At 37.1% G+C, this 22,663-nt stretch overlaps 2 protein-coding genes across 4 annotated transcripts; one reads left to right on the forward strand and one right to left on the reverse strand.

Annotated features, from left to right (window-relative positions):
- Nucleotides 1-1,095: 1,095 nt before the first annotated feature.
- mks1 (MKS transition zone complex subunit 1) lies at nucleotides 1,096-9,374 on the reverse strand. Of its 2 annotated transcripts, XM_028466787.1 has the most exons (18): nucleotides 9,074-9,374; nucleotides 8,810-8,931; nucleotides 8,235-8,287; nucleotides 7,938-8,105; nucleotides 7,752-7,852; nucleotides 7,538-7,666; nucleotides 6,926-7,030; nucleotides 5,844-5,952; nucleotides 4,782-4,838; nucleotides 4,653-4,695; nucleotides 4,500-4,562; nucleotides 4,335-4,405; nucleotides 4,180-4,249; nucleotides 3,993-4,100; nucleotides 2,899-3,032; nucleotides 2,062-2,144; nucleotides 1,589-1,686; nucleotides 1,096-1,408 (listed from the first exon to the last, which is right to left on the reverse strand). In XM_028466787.1, exons 1-18 carry the CDS (start codon nucleotides 9,148-9,150, stop codon nucleotides 1,305-1,307), a joined length of 1,695 nt encoding a protein of 564 aa, XP_028322588.1. In that variant the 5' UTR covers nucleotides 9,151-9,374; the 3' UTR covers nucleotides 1,096-1,304. The 2 variants fall into 2 exon arrangements, with proteins under 2 accessions (XP_028322588.1, XP_028322589.1); XM_028466788.1 differs by lacking the exon at nucleotides 1,589-1,686.
- A 429-nt stretch (nucleotides 9,375-9,803) lies between these two features.
- zw10 (zw10 kinetochore protein) lies at nucleotides 9,804-18,059 on the forward strand. 2 transcript variants are annotated; one of them, XM_028466534.1, is made up of 16 exons: nucleotides 9,804-9,999; nucleotides 10,675-10,809; nucleotides 10,886-10,987; nucleotides 11,194-11,271; nucleotides 11,409-11,568; nucleotides 12,397-12,546; nucleotides 12,628-12,825; nucleotides 12,915-13,051; nucleotides 13,142-13,324; nucleotides 13,669-13,895; nucleotides 14,739-14,810; nucleotides 14,907-15,076; nucleotides 16,146-16,334; nucleotides 16,756-16,887; nucleotides 17,089-17,291; nucleotides 17,786-18,059. In XM_028466534.1, exons 1-16 carry the CDS (start codon nucleotides 9,895-9,897, stop codon nucleotides 17,921-17,923), a joined length of 2,379 nt encoding a protein of 792 aa, XP_028322335.1. In that variant the 5' UTR covers nucleotides 9,804-9,894; the 3' UTR covers nucleotides 17,924-18,059. The 2 variants fall into 2 exon arrangements, with proteins under 2 accessions (XP_028322335.1, XP_028322336.1); XM_028466535.1 differs by having other exon boundaries at nucleotides 16,146-16,276.
- The last annotated feature ends 4,604 nt before the right edge of the window (nucleotides 18,060-22,663 follow it).

The raw sequence follows: 22,663 nt of genomic DNA on the forward strand, positions 1-22,663 counted from the left end.
TTTTAACAATAATTTATGTGTGTGTTCTCTGTATCCTGCGTTATTTATCTGTCTGATGGATCTTTTTTTTGCGTTATGAATAACGGTTGGATGTTCGTCATGTATGTATTTCCCCAAACTTCTAGATAGTAAATCAAATATGGTAAAACAAGTGTATAATAAAGAGTGTGCAGTGCTTTTTGATTAAGAATGAGCCTTGTTTTGTCCAGGAATAGAAAATAAAATTAGTTCTTAACAATAGTTTCATTTATTCATAAACAAATATAAATTCAAGTAAATGGTGTATAATGATATTTCAGGATGGAACAACAGATAATATTGTACTTGCAATTGTATTTGCATAGAATGAAAGAATCTAACTGGATTTGTTCTGAGATGAAGACGATCTGAGCTACAGATGAACCTCCAAATCCAACTCTGAAATGGGACCGCGGTGGTGCGTTCAATGACACCCCAAAACTTTCATGTTCTTTATTATTTTTAGCTCTTTTTGTTTTTGTTTTTAATGTACATTTAGGGGAAAAACACTATCTGATACTTAATAGCGAGAAATCCAAAATCAAGACAATAATTAATATATTGATACTTAATATATATTATTTTTTTCTCAGATCTTAAGCTTAGGTGTTGTTTAACCTCACAGAAGGAAATAAAGTATTGCTCTTTGGTTTACCTAATCTAAAAACAAAGTTACCCTCAGAGCGTTCAGTCATACAGTATTTATGTCTTGACTTGAGCCAATTATTTTACGGACTGTGAATGCAACACGGAAAAGGTATTATTGTGATTTCTATATCACTGCCTGACATCTCAAGTTTGAATTAATAATACTCCTGGCATATACTTTTTAAACATATTTTTTCATTCACAAGCTTAAAAAAAATGTTTCAGCATTCAATGAGTAGGAAATATTAAATTAATTTAATGTTTCTAGAAGCAAACAGAGAAAATAGCACAACAAATAATGCTCCTGATTGATATCTTGCATCTTATCACTGTATAAATAACAGAAAATAAACAAATTCTTCAAAATGAGAATCTTTATTTAACAGTTTTTGTTTATTTTACGGCCTAAAAACAATCACTGTACAAGTTAATAAAACCTTTATCCAGTAGGTACACACTAATACTGAATATCTTCCATGAACTTCTGTCTATTTACTCACATTTACATCCAAATATAGGTCGTTGTTTTTGTTTTTTTTACTGATCCTAGTTCATGGCCTTAGACCTTTTTGGTTTTTAATTCATTCTAAATTTAAAATCGTTGCAAAACAGACTTGCTGCAAGGCTAATTTTCACAGTTATGCCGAAGATTCGATGTGGAGTTGTGATGTTGCGTTGATGAGGTCTTTTGGGAGGCTTTCTCTGGCGTCCTGCATTCTTTTCCTGGCTCTCTGAAAAGCTTCTGTTAAAGGAAAAATAAATTTAAAAAAAGGATATTTTAGATAAAGATGGTTAACTACAAAAAAAATTATTTTAAAGTGCTCTCTACACTCTTATCATAATAGTCTCATACTGCAGTCATTTTAGCTTCTACTTTTAAAGCTCCACAGTACAAACTCTGAGACATCTCATGAGTTGTTACCGAGGATGTTGCAAACAGCTCCTTGTTGACTGAATCCTCCCAGCTGTTCAAAAACTCTCTGTCTCCTCATCTTCATCATGGTGGCATCAACAAAGGCCCTGAGACACCAAATATCAAGACATTAAAAACCTTCTATACGTATATAGAAATGAAACGAGCAATTATTGTGACATTTCACCAGAATGTTAAGCTACCTTTACACCTCGTTTCTTATTGTAACAATCATCCAACTTTTATACCTGCTTTGGTGTCAATCCAAACAGTGTTTATTGTTTGATGTAATTACACTGAATGAAATTGATGCCATTCCAACACGCTTCTCTATTCTAGTAAATAATGAGTCCACCAACCATTTAAAATGTAACAGTTTCTCAAACCACACCAGAGTGCGAACGCACGTGGCTACAGTTGAATATCTCCTCTTGTGCAAAGCGTGTCTGACAAACAGACGATGGAATCCTCTCTGGACTTACTTGGACTGTTGGATGCAGTGCAGATTGAATGCGACACTTCCTGAAGTTTCAGTGCAGAAGCCGAAGCGACTCAACCTCTCTCCCTGCAGCCAAACACAAATAAACCAAAATAGAATCATTCATTTTATGATTATTACAGGTTTAAATCAGCTTCCTTAATTTTTTTGCCATTAGGTTTCATTACAAATGGAATCTAACTTGGAGAAGTTAAACTGCTCAGCTTTTGAGATAAGGCCACCATATTGGATTTACTGCTTGAGAGATGGACTCAAAGGCTGAAGAAAAATTGTGCTTAGTCTGACAAATCATGATCTCATTTGACTCCCCAAGCCAGCCGTTCAAGGCCGGCTTATCTGACTATTCTCCAGGATGTTTGTGTAACTGATGCTCTGTTCCCCTCCTCCTCTTCCTCTTCCCCACCACCACCTGGAACTTTGTTTCTGAGTCAGATCTACTCAAGGTCGTTTCATGTCATCTACAACGGGCTGAACTGTACAGAATGAAGCAAAGAGATCATGTTTCAACGCCTTTTGTTGTAATCGTGTCTTTTGGCGCTTCTGTGTGTACCGAGGTCAGTGTGGGACCTGCCTTTTTCCCTCTCCTTACCTCATGTTTTTCCACATCTCATCTAAGATACGGGCGCTGCCTTAAAGGCTTGCAACACACAGTACTTCCGCTCCTGTACTCCCAAGTTATTTGTGATTGTCTTTTCCTGTTTCTTGGACAGGATGTAACTGAAACCAAATTTCCCCTACGGGATGAATAATGTATTCTGAATCTGAATGAATGGTAATTCAACTTTTCCCTTCCAGTGTTTCTACTGAGCTCTAATCCCACCTTGAAGGTCCCAGGAATTCTGACGTAGCTTTGGTCTTCAAGCTCCGGGGAGCCTCCAATAAAGAAGCGTCTGAGTGCAGAAACCGTCCCGGTCTGAAGAGGTCTCCACGTGTGACACGTGATCGTGTGCTTACCTTACATACACACGCACACACACAGAACAAATATACAAATATGATTGTTAAAATTGAGATATGCCCAGAATAATAGGGTGGTCCAAAAACATTTTGTTAGATTCTCTATATTAGAACCCTTGCACTGGAATCCACAGCTGGTCAAATTATTAGGGTCCAAATGTTATGCAAATAAATTAATATTTAAAGTTGCACAAGAGACTTTAAAATTGCTCTAGTCTATACTATAATATTGCGAGCCAAATAAAAAAAGGCATATTGGAATCATTTGTGGTTTGGTTCTGCAAACATAAACTGGAACTTGCATAAAAATGTTACTTAGAAAGTTTAGCAAACACCGTGGCTTGGTTGACATGTTGAATTTTTGTGGCAGATCCAGAGTTTCAAAGAAACGCATGGTGTCGGTGGTGACAAAATCACTAATCTGCTTCCCTTCATAATCTACTTGATTAAGGGCATCACAACACTTTGGTGGAATCTTTGAACCATCATTTTCCATAATGTTATTTGTATATAATGTATATGTAATTAGGCAATTTCAGGGAAACTTTGAGCAGCGGGTCCAACCTTTAAGACACATCCTTTTTCTTCCAAATGTCTACCTAAATCATCTTCGAAATCTAATGTAGGGTTCTAATCAAAGTTATCTGAAACTTAATTTTTTACCATGCTTCTGGATCACTCTACCAAAATATCAGTCCAAAATCAGAATGTTAAATATGTGCTTGTTACAAATCTGAAGAATTTGTCATCAACCCAACTTCTTTTATCCTGATCAGCATCAGAAAATGTGTTTTATACAGTGGGACGAAACGCACACTCAGTAAAAACATCTGAAGTGTGCAGACAAACTCTCTCACAGAGGCATGAACCTGATTCAATCATGTTTAGTTTAGAAGCAGCACTGAAACAAATGCACTGATAGTAAAACTATATCAAATCAGCAGAGAAGAAGCGTACCAGGCAGGGCAGGAAAAAGCACATAGCCGTAGCCTTCAGTGCGATAACGCTGCCAGGAGTCCAAAGAAAGAACCTTGAAGTAGATGACAGGCCACTGAGGAACTAACTCTGAAAATTGGAACAAAACAAAAACATTACAACTATCAACTACAACAATCCAACGTTAACATCTAAGGCTGATACAAACCTTCACTCTCTTTGTCACTGACGTAAAAAGCCTCAAAGCTGAAAGGGAAACTGAAGTACGCTACACATTCCTATTGGCAGACACAATCATAGTTTTACCATAAGCTGCAGACACGTTCTAAAGATACCCACCAGTTCAGTCTGATGGAAACATACCTTGCCCAGTGTTTTGGTCTGGCAGGTTTGGGTAACACCTGACAAAGGCTGGTTGGGTAAACTGGACCAATCTGCAACACAAAGTAAAAATACAGACTCAAATGTTGACAAATATCTGATAAATGTGATGTTTTTATTGTCTTTTTTTGAGGGCATGTGACTGACTGTTAGGCAGCTCCATGAGGAAGTGGATGTACAAGTTGTCATATTCAAATCCTTTAGCAGAGACTGTGGAGATAAACAACGATCGGTGATTGAGAAAAGAAAAAAACATGACTTTAACAAATGTATTCTAATAAGCACAAATGTCCTGCTCACCTATCTCACCATTCATAATATAGCGTAGCACACCTAAAGGAGGCTGAGGGACATTGGACATTATGTGGGAAATGAGAAGAAATATGATCAACTCTTTAGTCTTTGTTAAATATGAAGTAAATGCCTTACCATTTCAAAGTCCTGTCCCACCAGGCTGTTGAAGTACTCTTTGTGTCTTACATACAACTGGAAAAATAAACAGTGAGATGGTCATTCTGCCTTTTGCCTTTATAGTCAACAAACAATTGTGTTTCCTAACCAAACTGGTAAAAATTAAATTGCTACACTTTCAGCACAAGTTTAACAGAAGCTGAAATTTGGAATGTGAGAATGGTTTTAATTCTTAAATGTTTTGCTGTAGAGCAGTGATTCCCAGACTTTTCATAGTCATGTACCCCCTACTCCGGCACACTTAAAAACATATTAATGTAATGTAATATACAATGTCGTCCTGCCTACAGTAAAGTGTACCTATCCTGTTGAGGAATAATATATAATAATAATAACTACAATATTTGCAAGTGAGGATGCAGGGGCTGGCCCGCGTCGTACTGCATTAGCTTAGCATTGGCATTAGCATTAACCTAGCAATAGCACTAACCAAGCAATAGCATTAATCTCACGTCAACATCAACGATAGCACAGAATTAGCATTAGCTTAGCATTAATCTTAGCATTAATATTAACCTAGTATTAGTTTTGACATAGCGTTAACATCAGCCTAGCAATAGCATTAGCCTAACAATATAATTAGCCTAGCATTAGCATTAACCTAGTATTAACATTAACATAGAAATAGCCCTAGCATTAGCCTAGCAATAACATTGACCTAGCATTAGCTTTAGCCTAGCAATAACATTAACCTAGTATTAACATTAACCTCACATTAGCCTAGCAATAACGATTACTGAGCATTAGCATTAGCCTAACATTAGCATGCACCGAGCATTAGCATTAGCCTAACATTAGCATTAGCTTTAACCTGAGCTTTTTCCAATATTGTCAGTGTTTTTAATTTTAATTCACATGCCCCCTATGACAATTTGCGTACCCCTGGGGGTACCCGTACCCCACTTTGGGAACCAAGGTTGTAGGGCATGACAAAAGATCAAAGCCGTGCATCTCAAAGAGGACATTATCTCTCAGTATATTCTCCTTTTCTGTGGTAAAAGTGATGAAGATAAAACTCACATCCTTGTACATGTTCTGTTCTCTTTCTTTTTCCTCTGATTTCATGGGTGCTGAGACGTTTTCTACCCAAAGACGCCACACATCTTTCTTCTCCCCCTCAGTTAGGATCCTGAAACACAAACATGAACATTTATTCAATTTAATTTTTTTTTTATTTTTATTTTAACCACCAAAATTTTCTCAAATAAACGACAACAGCAACTATTTTAAGAGACATAAATTAAGACTATATTGTATATATTAGAAATGTGGGCATCTGGTGGTCTCGGGGCCACATGTAGCCCTCGATATAATTTTGTGCGGGCCCCAAAGTAGATGCACAAAATGACTCTAAAAACACACAAAATAACTTAAAAAAAAAACACACACAGAATTAGAGAAAAATACACAAAAGGAAAACAGAAATACACAAATTTACTCACAGCACACAAATCTACAATAACATAAATGACAGAAAAATAAACAAAAGTAAGCAAAATGACAACAAAAATTCACAATCCGACAACAAAAATATACCAAAATGGCAGAAGCACACACAAAATAACAACAAAAATGGAGGAAAAACACACAACGCCCATTGTTCTTTCCTGTATTAATGCATTTAATGACAAGAATGTTGATGATGTGACTCTCTGTTCCGGCAATCATATTTTTATGGCCCCAGCAGATAAAAGTTACCGATCACCCTTAAATCATGAGCATAGAGCTGAACCTCATTATAGTTAATATAATGCTTAAAACCCGAGGAAATTCTAAGTGAGGTCAATATTTAAAGCCGTTTTAATGTAGAAGTGTTAAAAATAGGGCTGAATAATGTTGACATTCACTTTTTTTCTTTCAAAGATGCAGCAATTTTATTGATTGGCTCACTGGAGATCAAACTTGTCTGTGTATGGCCGCAACCTAAAATGAGATTAACACCCCTGACTTACGTGAATCTGTGGTAACTCTTGTTTAAAATCAACCCAGCACTGATATAGAGGCAAAAGGAGATGTATAAATACATTACTAGGTAAGAATAAACACTACATATGGCAGACTGTCTGTCAGTAGATAGCTCTGTACTTTTGACGTGAACTTACCTGTAAGGTTCTTTGTTTTTGTTGAAGTCAGGTTTCACAATCACCGTCCCATTGGCATCAGTTTTAATGGTTAACAACAAACACTCGTTTTCTTTCTGGCCCAGTCTGACGGAACAAATCCAAACACAAAATCAAACCATAGAAGAAGAATAATGTTTTTAAATGTTGAGTGCATAAAATGTTTTTTGGCTCTATAACATAAAGCAAGAAAAAAGGTTTTTCTCATCTGACTGATGTTTATTAGTTGATGTCACCATCTTAAACGGGTTTCAATATGAAATCACTGACTTTTACCTGTATGGCATAACTAGAAAATAGTAAAATTAAGCATAATATTCACTGGTTTGCTTTATTAAACCTTTTAAAATATAGTTTTTCTGTAATAGTATGTGAATACATATTAGCTTGTTTTTCATTATATAGGTACATTTGCATTTGAAATGTAGCTTAATTGCTTTTAAAAGTCCTTGCCAATTGTAACTATTTATAGTGGATGAATACGTTAAATAGTGAACAGTCCAGTGTAGTTGTAGACTCCACTGAGGCTGTGATTTGTCAGTCGTGGCCCCATGTAAACATGAACTACTGAGGTCTTTAACGCTGTATTCCTACCGTCCACTGGGGCCAAGGTCCGCCATCACATGCATGGTCTGCATGGCATTATTAACCATACGGCTGTTCTTTACAAACTCCTCTGTGGGCTCCCAGTTAATGATTTTTGTTTTGGGAACACTGGAATCCCTGGAAAAATATCACAGAAAATTAGATTTACGTCAATTACATTTTTTTTTTACACTTGTTTCATATTTTCTGAGGTTTCACTCACATTGTGCGTCTCTCCTGTCGTCTGTGTCTCACACTGGCCATCCTTTCAGCCAGGAAGGTGGGCCCTGATTTGGTGGTGGTCAGTAGATCAGTGCTGTGTTGCTTTAAAAATCCATAAACAACAAGGCATTTGTAAAAGATAGTAGTATTTTTTATTCATTTTTTTTTTTTAAAGTCACAGGCCTACCAGCTGTGCCAGAGGGAGACAGTTGGTGTAGCGGTCATGATCAGTGAATGTAAAGATCCTTCGATTTCTCCGACCTTTGCCTCTTTTGATGGCCTTAACCTCTGTGTGGTACTGACGGTCCAAAGGTGTTTGACATGCAGCCTCGTTCTGATACAGCTCCATCTCATACTGACAGGGATGAGATGTAACGAGGTGGAGGTTCACATGCAAGCACAGGGAAATAACCTCAAATGATCCCTAAATCTTAACCATGTATTTGTTTTTGATGGGCAGTAAAATACAGAGGCCGAACTTCACCTGGCTGAAGAACTTTTCTTGCCAACCCACCACCAGCTCCTCCTCATTATCACCTGAGAAAAAATAAACCACCATGTCCAAACATCCACCATCAACATTAAGGGAAGCTGAAGCTCTCGTTTCAATTAATGACGGGAAATAAATAAAAATAATATATATTAAATATTTCTGATACATAAATTGAAAAAACCCGAAACCTCATCACCTATAAGAGAAAGATCCCTTTCTTACTGTTACCCTAATAATAATTTCTTTTTTTAATCTATGAGGATACACATTGGTGAAAAAAACCAGAAAGACAGAAAGATAGAATAGAATAGAATAGAATGCTTTTATTGTCATTTAACACAAAGTACAACAAAATTAAGATACAATTCTCATGGTGCACGAAATAATACAAATACATGTATTTGGTCTGTTTCTTAAGCCAGATGAGTAAAAAAATACATAGACTTTATTAACCCCAATACTTCAAAGTTAACCAACCGTAAAACGATGAACTTCTATAACAATATGTATGTGAGATTATGTTGATCCAACGTCTATCACTTAATTACTAGCAGAGATTTCTTTACCTTTCTGTACTTGGGCGTTCAGAGTCTCCAGTTCAATGTCTTCTCCTTCTTGCTGGGACAAAACCTGCTGCTGGAGGTGTGAGGAGAGACCTGCTGTGGAGGTGACCCTCTCTACGTGCACTCTGTGGAACACATAGACAGGCAACACATGCAGTGGTTCAAACCTTAAGGATTTATTCTTTATTGATTTCCTGGACTAACATGTAATTGTGTTCATTGATTCTGTGACAAACAAAATGTGTTTCTCAAACATAAAGAACTTACTTTATTTTCAAGTTTTTGACCACATCCCATGACCGATACACAGCCTCTCCGGTGTCTGTATTCCAGCAGTCGTCCATGAAGATGGTTGTTTAGCTTTTCATAAGCAGGCCGTTTTCACGAATCCTGTAAACTTAAAACAACTTTCTAAGTTCTTGATACCAACGTACAGTAAAGAAATAAGTCAAACATTAGGCAGTGCTAAAATTGTAAAATGAACTCGTTAAACAAAGCCGAAACACTTTAAACTATAAAACACGGTCAAGGCATGATTTTGGTTGCTATGGGGATCGGGTTCGTTCTTCTTCGTGTATATAATGTCTGGTAGCAACATTTGCAATGTCGCCATCTGCCGAGGAAACAAACGAGCAGCAGCAAGCGGATTCACTAAGCTAAAGACAAACACATACACTTTTGTTCAATCAAGGGTTGCAAAAAAGAAATATATATATATTATCATAAGAAAAAAACATCATAAATAAAAGAATAAAATCTGTGCATTTCAAAACAAGAAATACAAATTGGGAGAAAGTGAAAAGGGCGATGGTATAGAGCTATTTGTTGAAATTTGAATTAAATAAGAATACCAGGGAGAAGGGAAAAAAACATATTTCTCAGATTTGGCTACATAAAACAAAAAATAATAATTTAAAAACACTTTATAGAATGAGGAAACAGCCCAATGACAATGATAATAAAATACCAACGAAGAAGAAGAAGGTGACGTGTCAGAGCCAATCAGAAACCTGGCGGGTCCTGTGTTGTTGTTGTACTGTCCCACAGTCACTTTTTCAACATTAAACAAAACATCTTAATCTTCAACAATGGCTTCGTTCGTCACCGAAGTGCTTGCCAGTTCAGGAAAACTGGAGAAGGAAGACCTCTCGGGGAAAATTAGCAAAATGTCGCGAAAAGTGGAAGAAATTAAGGTAAGCTAGCTGCTAGCACAACTTTAGCCACCGGTTAGACTAAATAAAGTTTGAAAATAATTAATTATATCTTAATGATTCCTCCTGCTACTGTTAAAGTTAAACAATACAAAATGTCAAACACAGCATTAATAGATCTTTTACGTCTGGGCAAACATATGTTAACAGTTAAGGCTAAATGCATAAGGTAAAAGCTCTGTTAACTGTTGGACGTCATATATATACTGTATATACACACACACACACACACTATGTAGCTGTAGCATAGTTCGCCTCAACTTCTTTCAGATCAACATTAATGAAAATGTTTATGCCCCGAACAAATAATGTGCACTGTAGCATTCTGTAATTTAGAAAACCATTTTTACTCTATTTTGAGCAAATACATTTGACAAGTTAATGATAAATAAATGTGCTGCCTCATATTTTTTTAACCCAGATTAACCAGGGAAAGTGTTTAGTTTAGTTATTTATGAAGGAATAAAAAAGCTATGAAATATAGGTGATTTTAAAAAGTAGGATTATAATGTTCACATTTAGAATAATAGTTTGATTCAGTGTACAAATTGTCTGGACAATTTAACTGGAATTTTTGTCTTTTGTGTGTTGAAATATTGCTAATGTAAGTTATATTCATCGATATAACTGTGTTTTTATTTTTGTTTCCTTAATCAGGTGGAAGTTTGTGATATGATCAATAAAAGGTACAGCGACTTCCTGTCGTGCCTACAAGCGTCTGAGGATCTCATGGTTCAGGTTGACACTGTCTCCAAAGAAATGGATGCTCTGAAAAACTGCATAGAAACTGAAGTATGTAACGTATATTCATACAATTCAAATTGCTGCATTCCCGCCGGTGTCTGGGTTTTAACTGTTTGTGTTTCAGGTGCTGCAGAATGTTCATGTTGCTGTGGCTGAATTCACAAAGTTGAAGCAGCAGCTGGAGAGAAACACAGTTGTTATAAGCATGCTTGAACTCCTAAAAGAGGTATTACACTTATTTATTCAAAGTCTTTTTGGCTGACGGGCTCCTTTAAATTAGCAAAATCACAGATGACCTAAACATTGGCCAGTAGAAGTGTATGCTGAGATACTTGTCTTATGCTGAACATACTTTGACTATTATCCATGATTCAGCAGATAAACTGTTAAAGTGTTTTTTAGTTGGTGGCTGACATATGTGTTGTCGCTCAGTTTCACACTGCAATGGAGGAGTATAACAAAGCTCTGCTGGAGAAGAAGTACGTTGATGCAGCCAATCATCTGGAGAAGGTGAGGCCAGTTAACAAATTTATAACTGTATCATAATCTGGTCGACTAAAGCAACATTCTTGTTTCACCTGAAAATTCTGGATATGGCTGTTATAGAGAACTATGAAGTGTGTGCCTCTTTTTAAAACAAAAACCAGGCTAAGAACAGTGTGGAGTCACTGAAGAGCTGGAAGACGTCTGAGCTGCCGCTGCTCAGTGCGCTCAGCTCTGAGCTGACGGTACAACGTGAGAATTTGATCTACCATCTTGGAGAAGAATGGAAGCGCCTCGTCGTCTGGAAATTACCATCCTCGAGGGGTACGTTTTTTGTTCTCATTGGATTTATTGAGGTTATTTTTCAGGGTTTAATTATTTATCTATTTGATTGGTTATTTAACTGTAGAGTACTCAAATGTTAAAGGTGGGGTAGGCGATTTTCAAAATCTAGCATGATTTTGAATGTAGCCTCCCTGATGGCTCCACATTTACAGCCCTCGCCCCTCCCCTCTGTGCTCATCTCACTCACATTCATGTGCACAGCTGCTCTGTCCAGCTCATCGCTTGTATTGTGTAGAAACTTCGTTGTCTCATGTCTCATTCAGCAGTAAGTAAACAATAAACTTTACCATTATGTATCTTAAAAAATGTGACCAAATATCTGGAGGAAATCGCCTACCCTAGCTTTAACAATTGCTTGTAACACATTGGTTAATAATAAATTAGTCAGTTTGTCTCATACCCACTGTTGCTTACTCTTGTTCTCTGAGTAATATCTGTTGATCAAGCTTTTTTTTAAACATTCCTCACTGAAGAAATAAGTAATAAAAGGATATAGGATTCGTGTTGGTATCGGCATCGGCTCGATATCGACCAGTTGTTAAAGCAGCATAATCGGTATCGTATCGGAAGTGAAAAAGTTGAGTTAGGCCACTCCTAGTATTCCAGGTTTTGTTTGCAAGCATGTGTGCATTAATAATTCCCAAATAATGTTGGGAGCAGTTAACCTGTTGTGGTCAGAAGCACATCAAGACTTATCATATGTTTAGAATGAAGCTTCCACGCGTTATCCTATGGCACTATGTTTGGTGCAATTTGCTGCAACTGCACGTATCTTATGCAGAAACTAATTTATGTGCATATTTTCAGATGCAGTAAATGAAAAGGCATTCCTGAAGGTGGAACTGAGGCTAAGCAGCACCAGCAAGGACGGCGAACCGAAACCACCTCCTCTGGTGTGCTGCGTCCTGCAGGCTCTGTCCATCCAGGGAGACCTTCAGCATAAGCTCAAACTCTTCAGTAAGAACAAGCAACAACAGTCACTGTGATGTTGTTTTTACTTGCTGTTGTAAACGTATGCTTATTTCTGTGTTCCTGCAGGTCAGATTCTCCTGAAAAATATGTTGAAGCCACTGGTGATGTACGCGTCGCTGTCGGTGAGGGTGACGGAGCAGCCAGAGGAAGGAACCGTGCTGGCCTTACAGTGTTTGGAGGAGCGTCACGGAGAGCGATCCACTCCTTTTCAGGTCTACAGCAAACTGCTCCTGGTGCTCCAATCACTGCATTCAGACCTTCTAGGTGAAGTTCATCTCCACATCTGCTTTTGTTTGGTCTTTTGTCCTCTGGTGGTTCTTTACGTCAAACCAACTCTGTCTGTTGTATTTCAGATGTGTCCATTAGAGATAAAAAGCTATCAACACTGTTGGGTGAGATGATTTGGGAGGAATTGTCTCAGTGCATCATCCACGAGTGTCTGCTGTATTCCATCCCTTCAGACAGTAGCCTACTGGAACAGTACAGCACTGTAAGAACTTTGTGTATGGAAAAAAATGTCTTGTCTTTTGCCTTCATCTGTTTGGTTTTCATAGTTTTTTTAATATTTTTTTTCCTTCAGGTGATTAAGGAAACTGAAGAGTTTGAGGAGGCTCTGAAGCAGATGGAGTATCTTCGACGAGACTCCACAGATCTGCTCAAGTACGCCAGGGACGTTAACTCCCACTTCGCCAGCAAGAAGTGCAGAGATGTGATCGTGGCAGCGCGCAAACTAATGACGTCCAAGATGCACAACACAGTCAAAGTAGGAATGATTGCAGGACTGTGGAAACTTCAACTTCTAATTCAGAGTTGGGAGGACATTACTCTTAAAACTCAACACACAGTTAAAAATTCAGCATGCTTGTAATCAACAAAAAAAGTATTTGTAGATTGTAGGCTACTCTTGCTTTAGAAATCTAAATGTATTTTGGTCCAAACGGTTAAACACATTTTTGCTTTTCAGCACCAATTTCATTAACAAATTGTAACCACTGCACTTCTGAAACCTCAATTGTAATGATAAACCTGAAGGAAATGAGCATCTCTCATTGTTTTCCTACATCTGTTTGATTAATTTAATTTGATTTGATTTTGACATTCCATCAGATCACACCAGACTCTAAACTTCGTATTCCCAAGCTGCCTAATCCTCCGAGCTCGGAGGGGAAAAGGAAACAGGAGAGCAGGAAGGACGAGGTGATTATGGAGAACTCCAAGCAGCTCTCTGCATTGAGTCTGCAGCTGCCTGCGTGTCGCATCAGTGAGTCGGTGCAGCAGCTGATGGAGTTGGCTCTGAACACGCTGTGTGAGGCCGTGGGAAGCTCCACACAGAGGTGCGTGACAGAGAGATCACTGTTTTCTGTGCTGCTGATGTATGAATGAGCAGCAGTGTGTTACCCTGCAAATATTCTCAAACAATGTGCTGGGAATGAGGATTTAAATCTATCATGAAAACCTATTCATATTTACAATCCTTTCTCCCAATCCATCTTTCCTTTTTAATTCATCAGTGTCACGTGAACATAGTCAGTTTCATTCAGGGTGTAAAGGCAGTAGCAGTTTTATCCCAAACTAAGACAAAACACACCTTAAATTGTGCTGTATTTCTTTGAATATTCGCAAATAACCAGACTTTAAAATAACACTTATTTATTTATTGTCTCTACTCACTGATCAGCTTTTCGAATTTCAGAAGCAAATAATCTAAATGTTTTGGATTGTACGAGGAAGCTAGTGCACTCAAAGAAAAATCCTGCAAGAATTACAAGAGAACATGCAAACAAACCTCAAAAAAGTCAATTTCTTAGTTCAGCTCAGGTGCTCTAATGAGAAGCACCATATTTTACATGGTGCACATTTCTCTACAAAGTGTACTGCTACCATCAAATCTGTATAAGTGAGGCACAAGCTAGCAGTACGTTACACACCAACATACCTGTTAAGATCGCCATCACGTGTCAAACTCAAGGCCCGGGTGCCAAATCCGGCCCTTTAAAGCTTCCACTTTGGCCTGCAGGAGAGAGTAAAAAATGACAAAGAAAACATGACTTCTTGTGGAAATCACCAATTAATTCAGGTGTTATTTCAGTACCTCCAAATACACAAATTAAAGGAAACTGTTTTTATCTTTTTGTTCCCTCATTTTCTCCGTTGGTCTGTTTGTTTCTCCCTCTTAGTGCATTGCAGCTCTTCTTCACTGTGAGGAACATTTTTCAACTGTTTTACGACGTTGTACCAACATACCACAAGTAAGAAACTTTGCCTCTTCCTGCATAACGTCCCACACAGACCACAGTGTGTCCCATCAGAGCTGTTAATGGTTAGTTTGGTCTCTCCCCATTCAGGGAGAACCTGCTCAAGTTTCCCCACCTGGCTGCCATCCAGCACAATAATTGCATGTACCTGGCTCACCATCTGCTCACGCTGGGCCACCACTTCAGAAACCACCTGCCGCAGCCGCTCAATGAGGGCGTGGCCACCTTCGTCGACATGGTGCCGGGGTTCAGGAAACTGGGTGAGTTAATTAGGACACTCATCAGTGTCACGAAGAGCCATCGATCCCTGTGAACTCTCCGTGCATGCATTAGCATCCACACTGTTTTTCCTGTTGAGTTTTACATTTGAAAGAGTGAAATTCAGACTACCCTTTAAGTTTGAATATTATTATTTGCATGCAAAGAATCTTTAAATAGGACATTTCCCAGGCTTTGTTTTCAAAATCTCCTCACAGTTTGCAAAATATATTTTTATATTCAGGGTCCCCATGATGATGAAATTCCTGGAAAAGTTGTGGAATTTGAAAAAACCATTTTTCAGCCTTGAAAAGTCATGAAAAATTTTGACTGTTTTGGAATTATTATAATGTTTAAAATATGTTAAACCCAAAAGTCAGAGTGCTGCATACCGGCAGCATCATTGAGCGGGAATCAGGAGATCTCACAAATTCAGCAAATTCATTCTCCACCTCGTTTATAAAACTGTGCGTCGGTAAGATCACTTCAGCTGGCGTACGCTAAAAACCAAGAAATTCATACGCAAAAAAAGATCTTAGCGCTTCAGAACTAAGTCACGTAATTTTGGTAAAATATTTTGGTAAAGTTTTGAAAAGTCATCTTGAAAAAAGTGTGGAAACCCTGTATATGAAGGTGTTTGACAGTCTGACTTTACTTAAGTAGTAGCTCTAAGTTTCTGTTTGTCTCCAACAGAGCTTGTTTTTAATTTACACATCCATGTGTGATTTTTGTAGCAGCAGCTACTTAATATTCTTCTAAATCTTGTTATGCATCTGTAGAAGCTGACATTCATAAACTAAACAGGAAGATAGGATTCAAGGATTCACCGTTTATTGTCATTTCTACACCAAAACATGTAAAAATGATATTTGTGCCTCTGGGCCTGCAGCATAATATAGATAATAAATAGATAAAAAATAAATAAGTAAAAGGAAAAGTTGACACAAGGTCAGAAGACACACACAGGACAATGAGGAGGATATGGATATGTAGCAGCATCAGAGCTTTGGTTTATTGTTTGTCAGTCTTATAGCTTCTAGTAGCTTCTGACCTCTCATGTTTTACTTCCAGGCGCCCAATGTTTCTTAGCTCAGCTCAACGTGCAACGAGCTGAATTACTAGAAAGACTTTCTACCGCGCACAACTTCTGCAACCTGGACGATGAGGACAACTACATCGCAGCAAGCAAAGCAGTCAGACAGGTGAGAGCAGAAGACTGGAACTCACAACAGGAAAATGAAGCACAAAGTAGAAGAAAAGGTGTGATACTGTATTTGGATAAACTGAGTAAATCAGAGCCATGAATGAACAAAAAATCTAACCTTAAAGAACATTATAAATGTATTAATTGTTTTTGTATGTTTAAAGCAATGGGTTTTCATTACTTAATTGAATAAATATTTTCAATTTATAAAATAATAATAAAAAACAACAACATTATTTTAAATTCAAATCATTCCGATTAACAATTTTGACTTGAGAAAATGTTTAAAATATATATTAAACAAATAGTGATTATGAGTAGATGCTTTTGATTTATTTATTTTTAAAAAAACAAACAAAAAAAAAATATATATATAAAGGGAAATTATCTGCCAAGAAAGTTAAATTCAGTTAATGTAGAATTTTTTGGATCTATTTAAATGTAAGCATTAAAACTTTTTTGTTTCCTCATGTGCAGGTGATCCATCAGCTCAAACAGCTGGGCACCGTGTGGCAGGATGTCCTTCCTGTCAGCATTTACTGCAAAGCCATGGGGAACCTCCTCAACACAGCCATTGCAGAAATCATCACCAAAATCATGATGCTCGAGGTTCGTCTTATCATGGTTTTATTTTGCTCATCATATGACCTTCACATGAACAAATTAATGAACATGCCTTCAAAACCCACTGAGGAATTTGATCAAAATAAGATCATATGGTTATAACAGCATGTAGTTCAGCAAGAATTTGAGGAGCAGTTTACCTTAAACATTTTTAATGCTTCTTTGTCATATTTTTACATTTTACAGGATATTTCCTCAGAGGACGGGGAGCACCTCCACACGCTGTGTCAGAGCATCATCGACGAAGGCCCGCTGGTCTTCATCCCATTGGCCGAGGAGCAGAAGAACAGGAAGTACCAGGAGGAAGTGCCGCTGTATGTGAAGAAGTGGGGAACCTTCAAAGAGCTGGTGGTGGTGCTGCGGGCAAACCTGCAGGAGATCGTCGACAGGTGAGACACTTTTCATCATATAACTTAAAGATGGCATTTTGATAAACTTAAAGGTGCTTTGCCCTGTCTCTCCCTCCAGCTGAGCTGACTGACACACACACCGAATCAGAAAAATAACATTAAACAGGCAGTTTTATTGAATAATTATGCTTTGGGTATGCATAAACAGCTTGAATCTTTATTATTAAAACGTCTTTCTGTGTTTATTTCTAAGCCTTTTTAAAAAGATAAAGTAGATGTGAACCAAACCGTTTTCCATCTATTCAATATTACATTTTGGCATGCCTCTCTAAGATTCCTTAAAGGCCAAATTGACAGAAAAAGATGTTCATAATATCTGCACAGCTGTCAATGTCAGAACTTAAGCTTTAACAACATGTTTTGTTCTTTTTCTGTTTTGAAAAAAGTGTTTATGGTTGTGATTTACTTCACCTTTGAGTTTTCACAATGTTTTTGGCTTGTTTTTCATCATATTAAACACTTTGCATCCTCAGGTGGGCCAATGGCAAAGGTCTGCTGGCCGCCGAGTTTTCCAGCCTGGAGGTGAAAAGTCTGATCCGAGCTTTGTTCCAGAACACGGAGAGGAGAGCTGTAGCTTTAAGCAAAATCAAATAAGACTCAAAGAGGAATGAAAGATAAACTGAAGCACTTTTACCTCTGGAAAAAAAAAACCCAAACCCTCGCCTGTATGCATTTCCATGTGTGTTGCTATGGCAATGAAAATTTAAAAAAAATTCAGATTTTTTTTTTCCTGATCCACCCTGACAAGATGAGAAGATATTTGGCTGAAAGGAATCATTTCTATGCATCATCAAAAATGTCTTATTAAGGTGCTGCTGCGGAGCATGTAAGCTGTTTGTAATCCTTCCGTGTTCAGACTTCAATTAGTCCATCAGAGATTACACCCAACTTCTTTACGTACCGCCTCAGTTGTCATATAGCTCCATAGGAGGGTTAAATCACCACGAAGCCCACTTGACATTGTGTAACTACCATCTGCCGACACGTGACGCAGCGTTCAGGGTTAACACTACTGCACGTTGGAACGACTCAGCTTTTCTGTGCTGATGTCATTTCAGGAGAGACCGATGAGTGCAGCGTAAACCCTCAGACACTCATAAATGAAGTAATTACATAGGGAATTATTAAAGAAATTATATTGGATTTTGGGAAAAGCTTAAATAGCTTCAAAACAGTTTGATTTTTTTCTTTTGATTGGTTATTTAACAATACATTTGGGAGTAAAGCAGATGAAAATGTATTATCCAAAAGCAAAATAAGTAGAAAAAGTTTCAGGTGACAAGTTTAAAAGTCCCATTTTTAGGAAACAAAAATCTGTCTTTCTTTGTATTGTAATATTTATATGTGTTACAGATGCTTTAATTTTGTATTTTGAAATAACTGTTTCTGCGTGAGTTTGTATTTCACCAAATTCACACCTGAATGCCTTCTGTATGGTTACATTTTGTCCATTTTATCAAAGGGGTTCCTGAGAAGACTCCAAACATTGGTTTTTATTCATTCAGCATTTGTGTTGCTTTAAAACTTGCCACATTTTGTGTCATAATTGTTTATGAAAGCATTATTGGTCACAATAATTAAAAAAACAAATAAATAAATAATTGATTCACGGTTTACTTTACTTGACATGTGTGCATCTATGAGCAACACCGCGGGTCACATTTAGTACATAATGGGAAAATACTCACAAACACTGAAGAATGAAACAGATAGACTGGGTTCAATTTATTTTCTAAAAGTGCTGCCTGTGTCGAATTTTGCGGACTTCTAGAAACTTATGATGTCCCCTTTTTTGATGGGGAAATTGCCAAAATGTCAGGGACTCATAAAACAAATATGCAGAATAACTACAAACAAAACAAGTCAAACTAAAAAAAAAAAAAAAGCCTAAAACGACCAAAAAACCTTTGTTCTTTCTTGTAATATTAGAATGGTCAGTCTTCTAAATACTGAGATGAATGTTAATAATGTGGCCCTCACTGTAATGTAAGTTGCATATCTACACCTTGGGAATTAGAAATTAGTAATATACGGTCAATTACACATGAAAGTGGCACTATTGTTGACATTTCTCTTTAAAAAAAAAAAAAAATAATAGGAATTTTTGGGCGCGGCCAAGATCAAACTAGTCTGTATGTGACCCCTTAGCTAAAAGGAAGGACTACCTGTTCCCTTTGTGACATAGTAAATATCAATAATTGGCTGTCAGCAGGGTTTCTATTATTATTTTTACTGTATGGAGAAATATATTGTTGCCTTGGAATGCTTTTACATGGAAATCACATGACGTCTAATACTATTAATTTTGATTTCAGCAAAAGAGAGACATGCACAGTATAGTTCTCCTTCCATGTTTGGTTCTCACCCTGGAACCTGCCAACAATTATAATTTTTTTTACCCCTGACTATTAAAGATAACTTAAAGGAGACAAATGGTACAGAGGTCAACAATGCCTTCACACATTCTTAAGAGTATTTCCATTGACTGTGTGTGGAGCTGGTGGAGCATTTTCTCTGTATTTGTAAAGTGAATGATTGAGGGAGGGGGAGGAGACAAACATCTGGTCAGTTAAACATCTGCAGCAGAGGTTTCCTTCGTCTTCCTGACAACCTGATGATCTTACTGAAGTTTAATTCTTCTTCCACAGCGTGGGATGCTTGGCAGAGGTACGTCACTTCTCTTTCTCTCTGACAGTGTAACTGTGTAAACCTTAGAAACAATTAGAAGAGACTCACAACTCTACTGTTTGCTTGATGTTTGTTTTGTCATTTTTTTGGGGGACATATTTTTCATAAATATAGGACCTCTGATCATGAAGAGCAGGAATCCATTTAGGGCAGAAAACAAATAAAATATAAACAGAACTTTATTTAAAAATAGATAAGTCTGTACACAAAACCATTTAGTAATTTTAAAATCAATTTATGATTTCTTCCACCGGTAACTTGTAGTTGTAAACCCAGGTTTTGGATTAACAAATGCATCATCATGCACACAGGAATGTCAGATTGTCTTTAAACTCATGCACGGCTGCACACATTTTCATTCACATGCAATAAGACAACAATAGATCAGCTGGACATCCTGTGCATTCTTCAGCTTCTCATCCAAACACGTTCTCGCCTGCAGTCTGAATGAGAACGTGAAGGAGAGGGGATTGTATGATTTCTAGTTGAAATAACGAAAAAAGGACTACCGTGGTGATCCCATGCTCTGTAAACGGAGGAAATCTTCATCCAGTGTGGTGTCACAGAACACACATTAAGTTAACATAGCCAAAGATAAAGTAAAGTTTGCTTCAGGATCATTTTTATTTTCAATGTTTTATATTTTCAATGTTGAATGAATACACTTTTACGATTAGAGATGTTTTTGATGAAAGGAAGAGATCACACCAATTTAGGCAATTTAGGTGAGGGACAGTAACTATAAGTAAATGTACTCAAGTACTGTACTTAAGTAGTATTTTCAAGTATCTGGACTTTACTTGAGTATTATTTTTGTGGAGTTTATACAAAGATAAATATTTTACTTTTTACTCCATTACTTTCCCATGGATGCCCTCGTTACTGAGTACTTTTTCTAAACTCACACTAACTTTTATTTGTGTAACGTTGAGTCTATTGACCAGCTCTTTGTTTATGAATAATGGTGATTTGTTTTTGTTTTTTTATGCAGTTTTAATTAAACACAAACCTACATTTAATGGTAGTTTGATAAACACTACACCGTGTAGACTCACTACTATAAACATGTACAGTAACAGAATGTGCATCAGCTGTGTCTTATTTGCAATTATGATGATGATGAAAATTATGTTCAAGATTTCCGATTACTTTCAATACTTAAGTATTTTTTCATGCAAATGCCTCAGTATTTTCAGTGATATTTTTGACTGAGCTACTTTTACTTGTATTGTGTAGTTTTTGACAAGATTAACGCTTGCTTCAAATCTACCTTAGCACAGATATTAATGTAATGTACGTTGATGGAGATTAATAAGGGTGTCCCAATCCGATATTGTTATCGGATGTCGGTGTAATATCAGCCAGAAAACAATATCGAATTTTATCGGACTGCATCTGAACTATCCGATATAAGCGCTCCGATAAGTTTTTGTCCGCGCCCTCAGTTGTTCCCACCTTATACTGACAGTAAAAAATAACTGAAGTGAACTTGAACATGATCAAGCCTTTTCTAACATTCCACACTTCAAGATAAGTAATAAAAGTATGTAGGATTTGTTCTGATATCGCATCAGATGATGATTGATATCGGTATCGGCCAATACTTAAGGCTGCGATATCGGTATTGTATCGGAAGTGAAAAAGTGAAGAATAATCGATCAATGCAATTAATTAATAGTAATGATTGATTGTTGTACCTTTAATGAGCTTAAAGCAAATTAGTTATTAAGCTTTACCAATGATAACATTCCAAATTAAATGTTACATTTCATTAAATTATTACATTTTTAACAATTTGGGTTTCTTCTTTTTTTATAAAGCTAATCCCATTGATAAATACATTATCATTTTCAAGAGAAAATGGTTTGGATACAATGTTACAAAACAACAGTCAAAAGGCTCAGTTAAAAGTGTTGTTGTACAAAGACCTGTTACTGTTTTTGTGGTGTTTTTGTCAACCATTTAATTGATTAGGATTCTCTCCATGTAGGTACACTTATACAAATACTGTATATATATATATATATATATATATATACTGTATATAAAAAAGGGTTATCTGTTCATAAGTGCCATGTTTCCTACTCTCTTTCAGACTGATGTTTATATTTATCTTTACTTTTGTTTTATTTGTTTTATTTTCATTGTTCTGAATCAAATATTCATTCAAGTACAGTATATGGTGATAGACGTTTGACTGGTTGTCACACAGTGAGGACTCACATTTCTTAGTGTCATGTGTTTGAATGTACCAGCTTACAATACAATAAGCACGACACAATATCTGCACACAACATCTGCACAATACGCCTTCTGAGCCCCCCCCCCCCCCCGACAAACACAGGCTCTAATCTTCTCCAATCTGTGTTTCTTTGGTGTTTCTCAGATTAATTTTGAGGCTTTAACGATAATCCCCACATGTGTAATAAATTGGAGTATGACGACTGCGATGCTGATCAGACCAAGCGCGACTGATGAAACCCTGTGTCAAGCTGATGAAGTAACGTCATTAAGGCTCATGGAGCTGCCCTGAACACACGAGTCAGGCGTTTACTGAGGGACTGTGTTGCCTTTGAACTCAGCCTAAACACAGGTTGTTTAAATAAGCATGTTTAAGATTAAACATTGTATTGTCCCACAGTGGGGGAATTAGGGTTTATTTG

The sequence above is a fragment of the Gouania willdenowi genome, chromosome 14 (genome assembly GCF_900634775.1).
Source record: "Gouania willdenowi chromosome 14, fGouWil2.1, whole genome shotgun sequence".
Classification (NCBI taxonomy): domain Eukaryota; kingdom Metazoa; phylum Chordata; class Actinopteri; order Blenniiformes; family Gobiesocidae; genus Gouania; species Gouania willdenowi.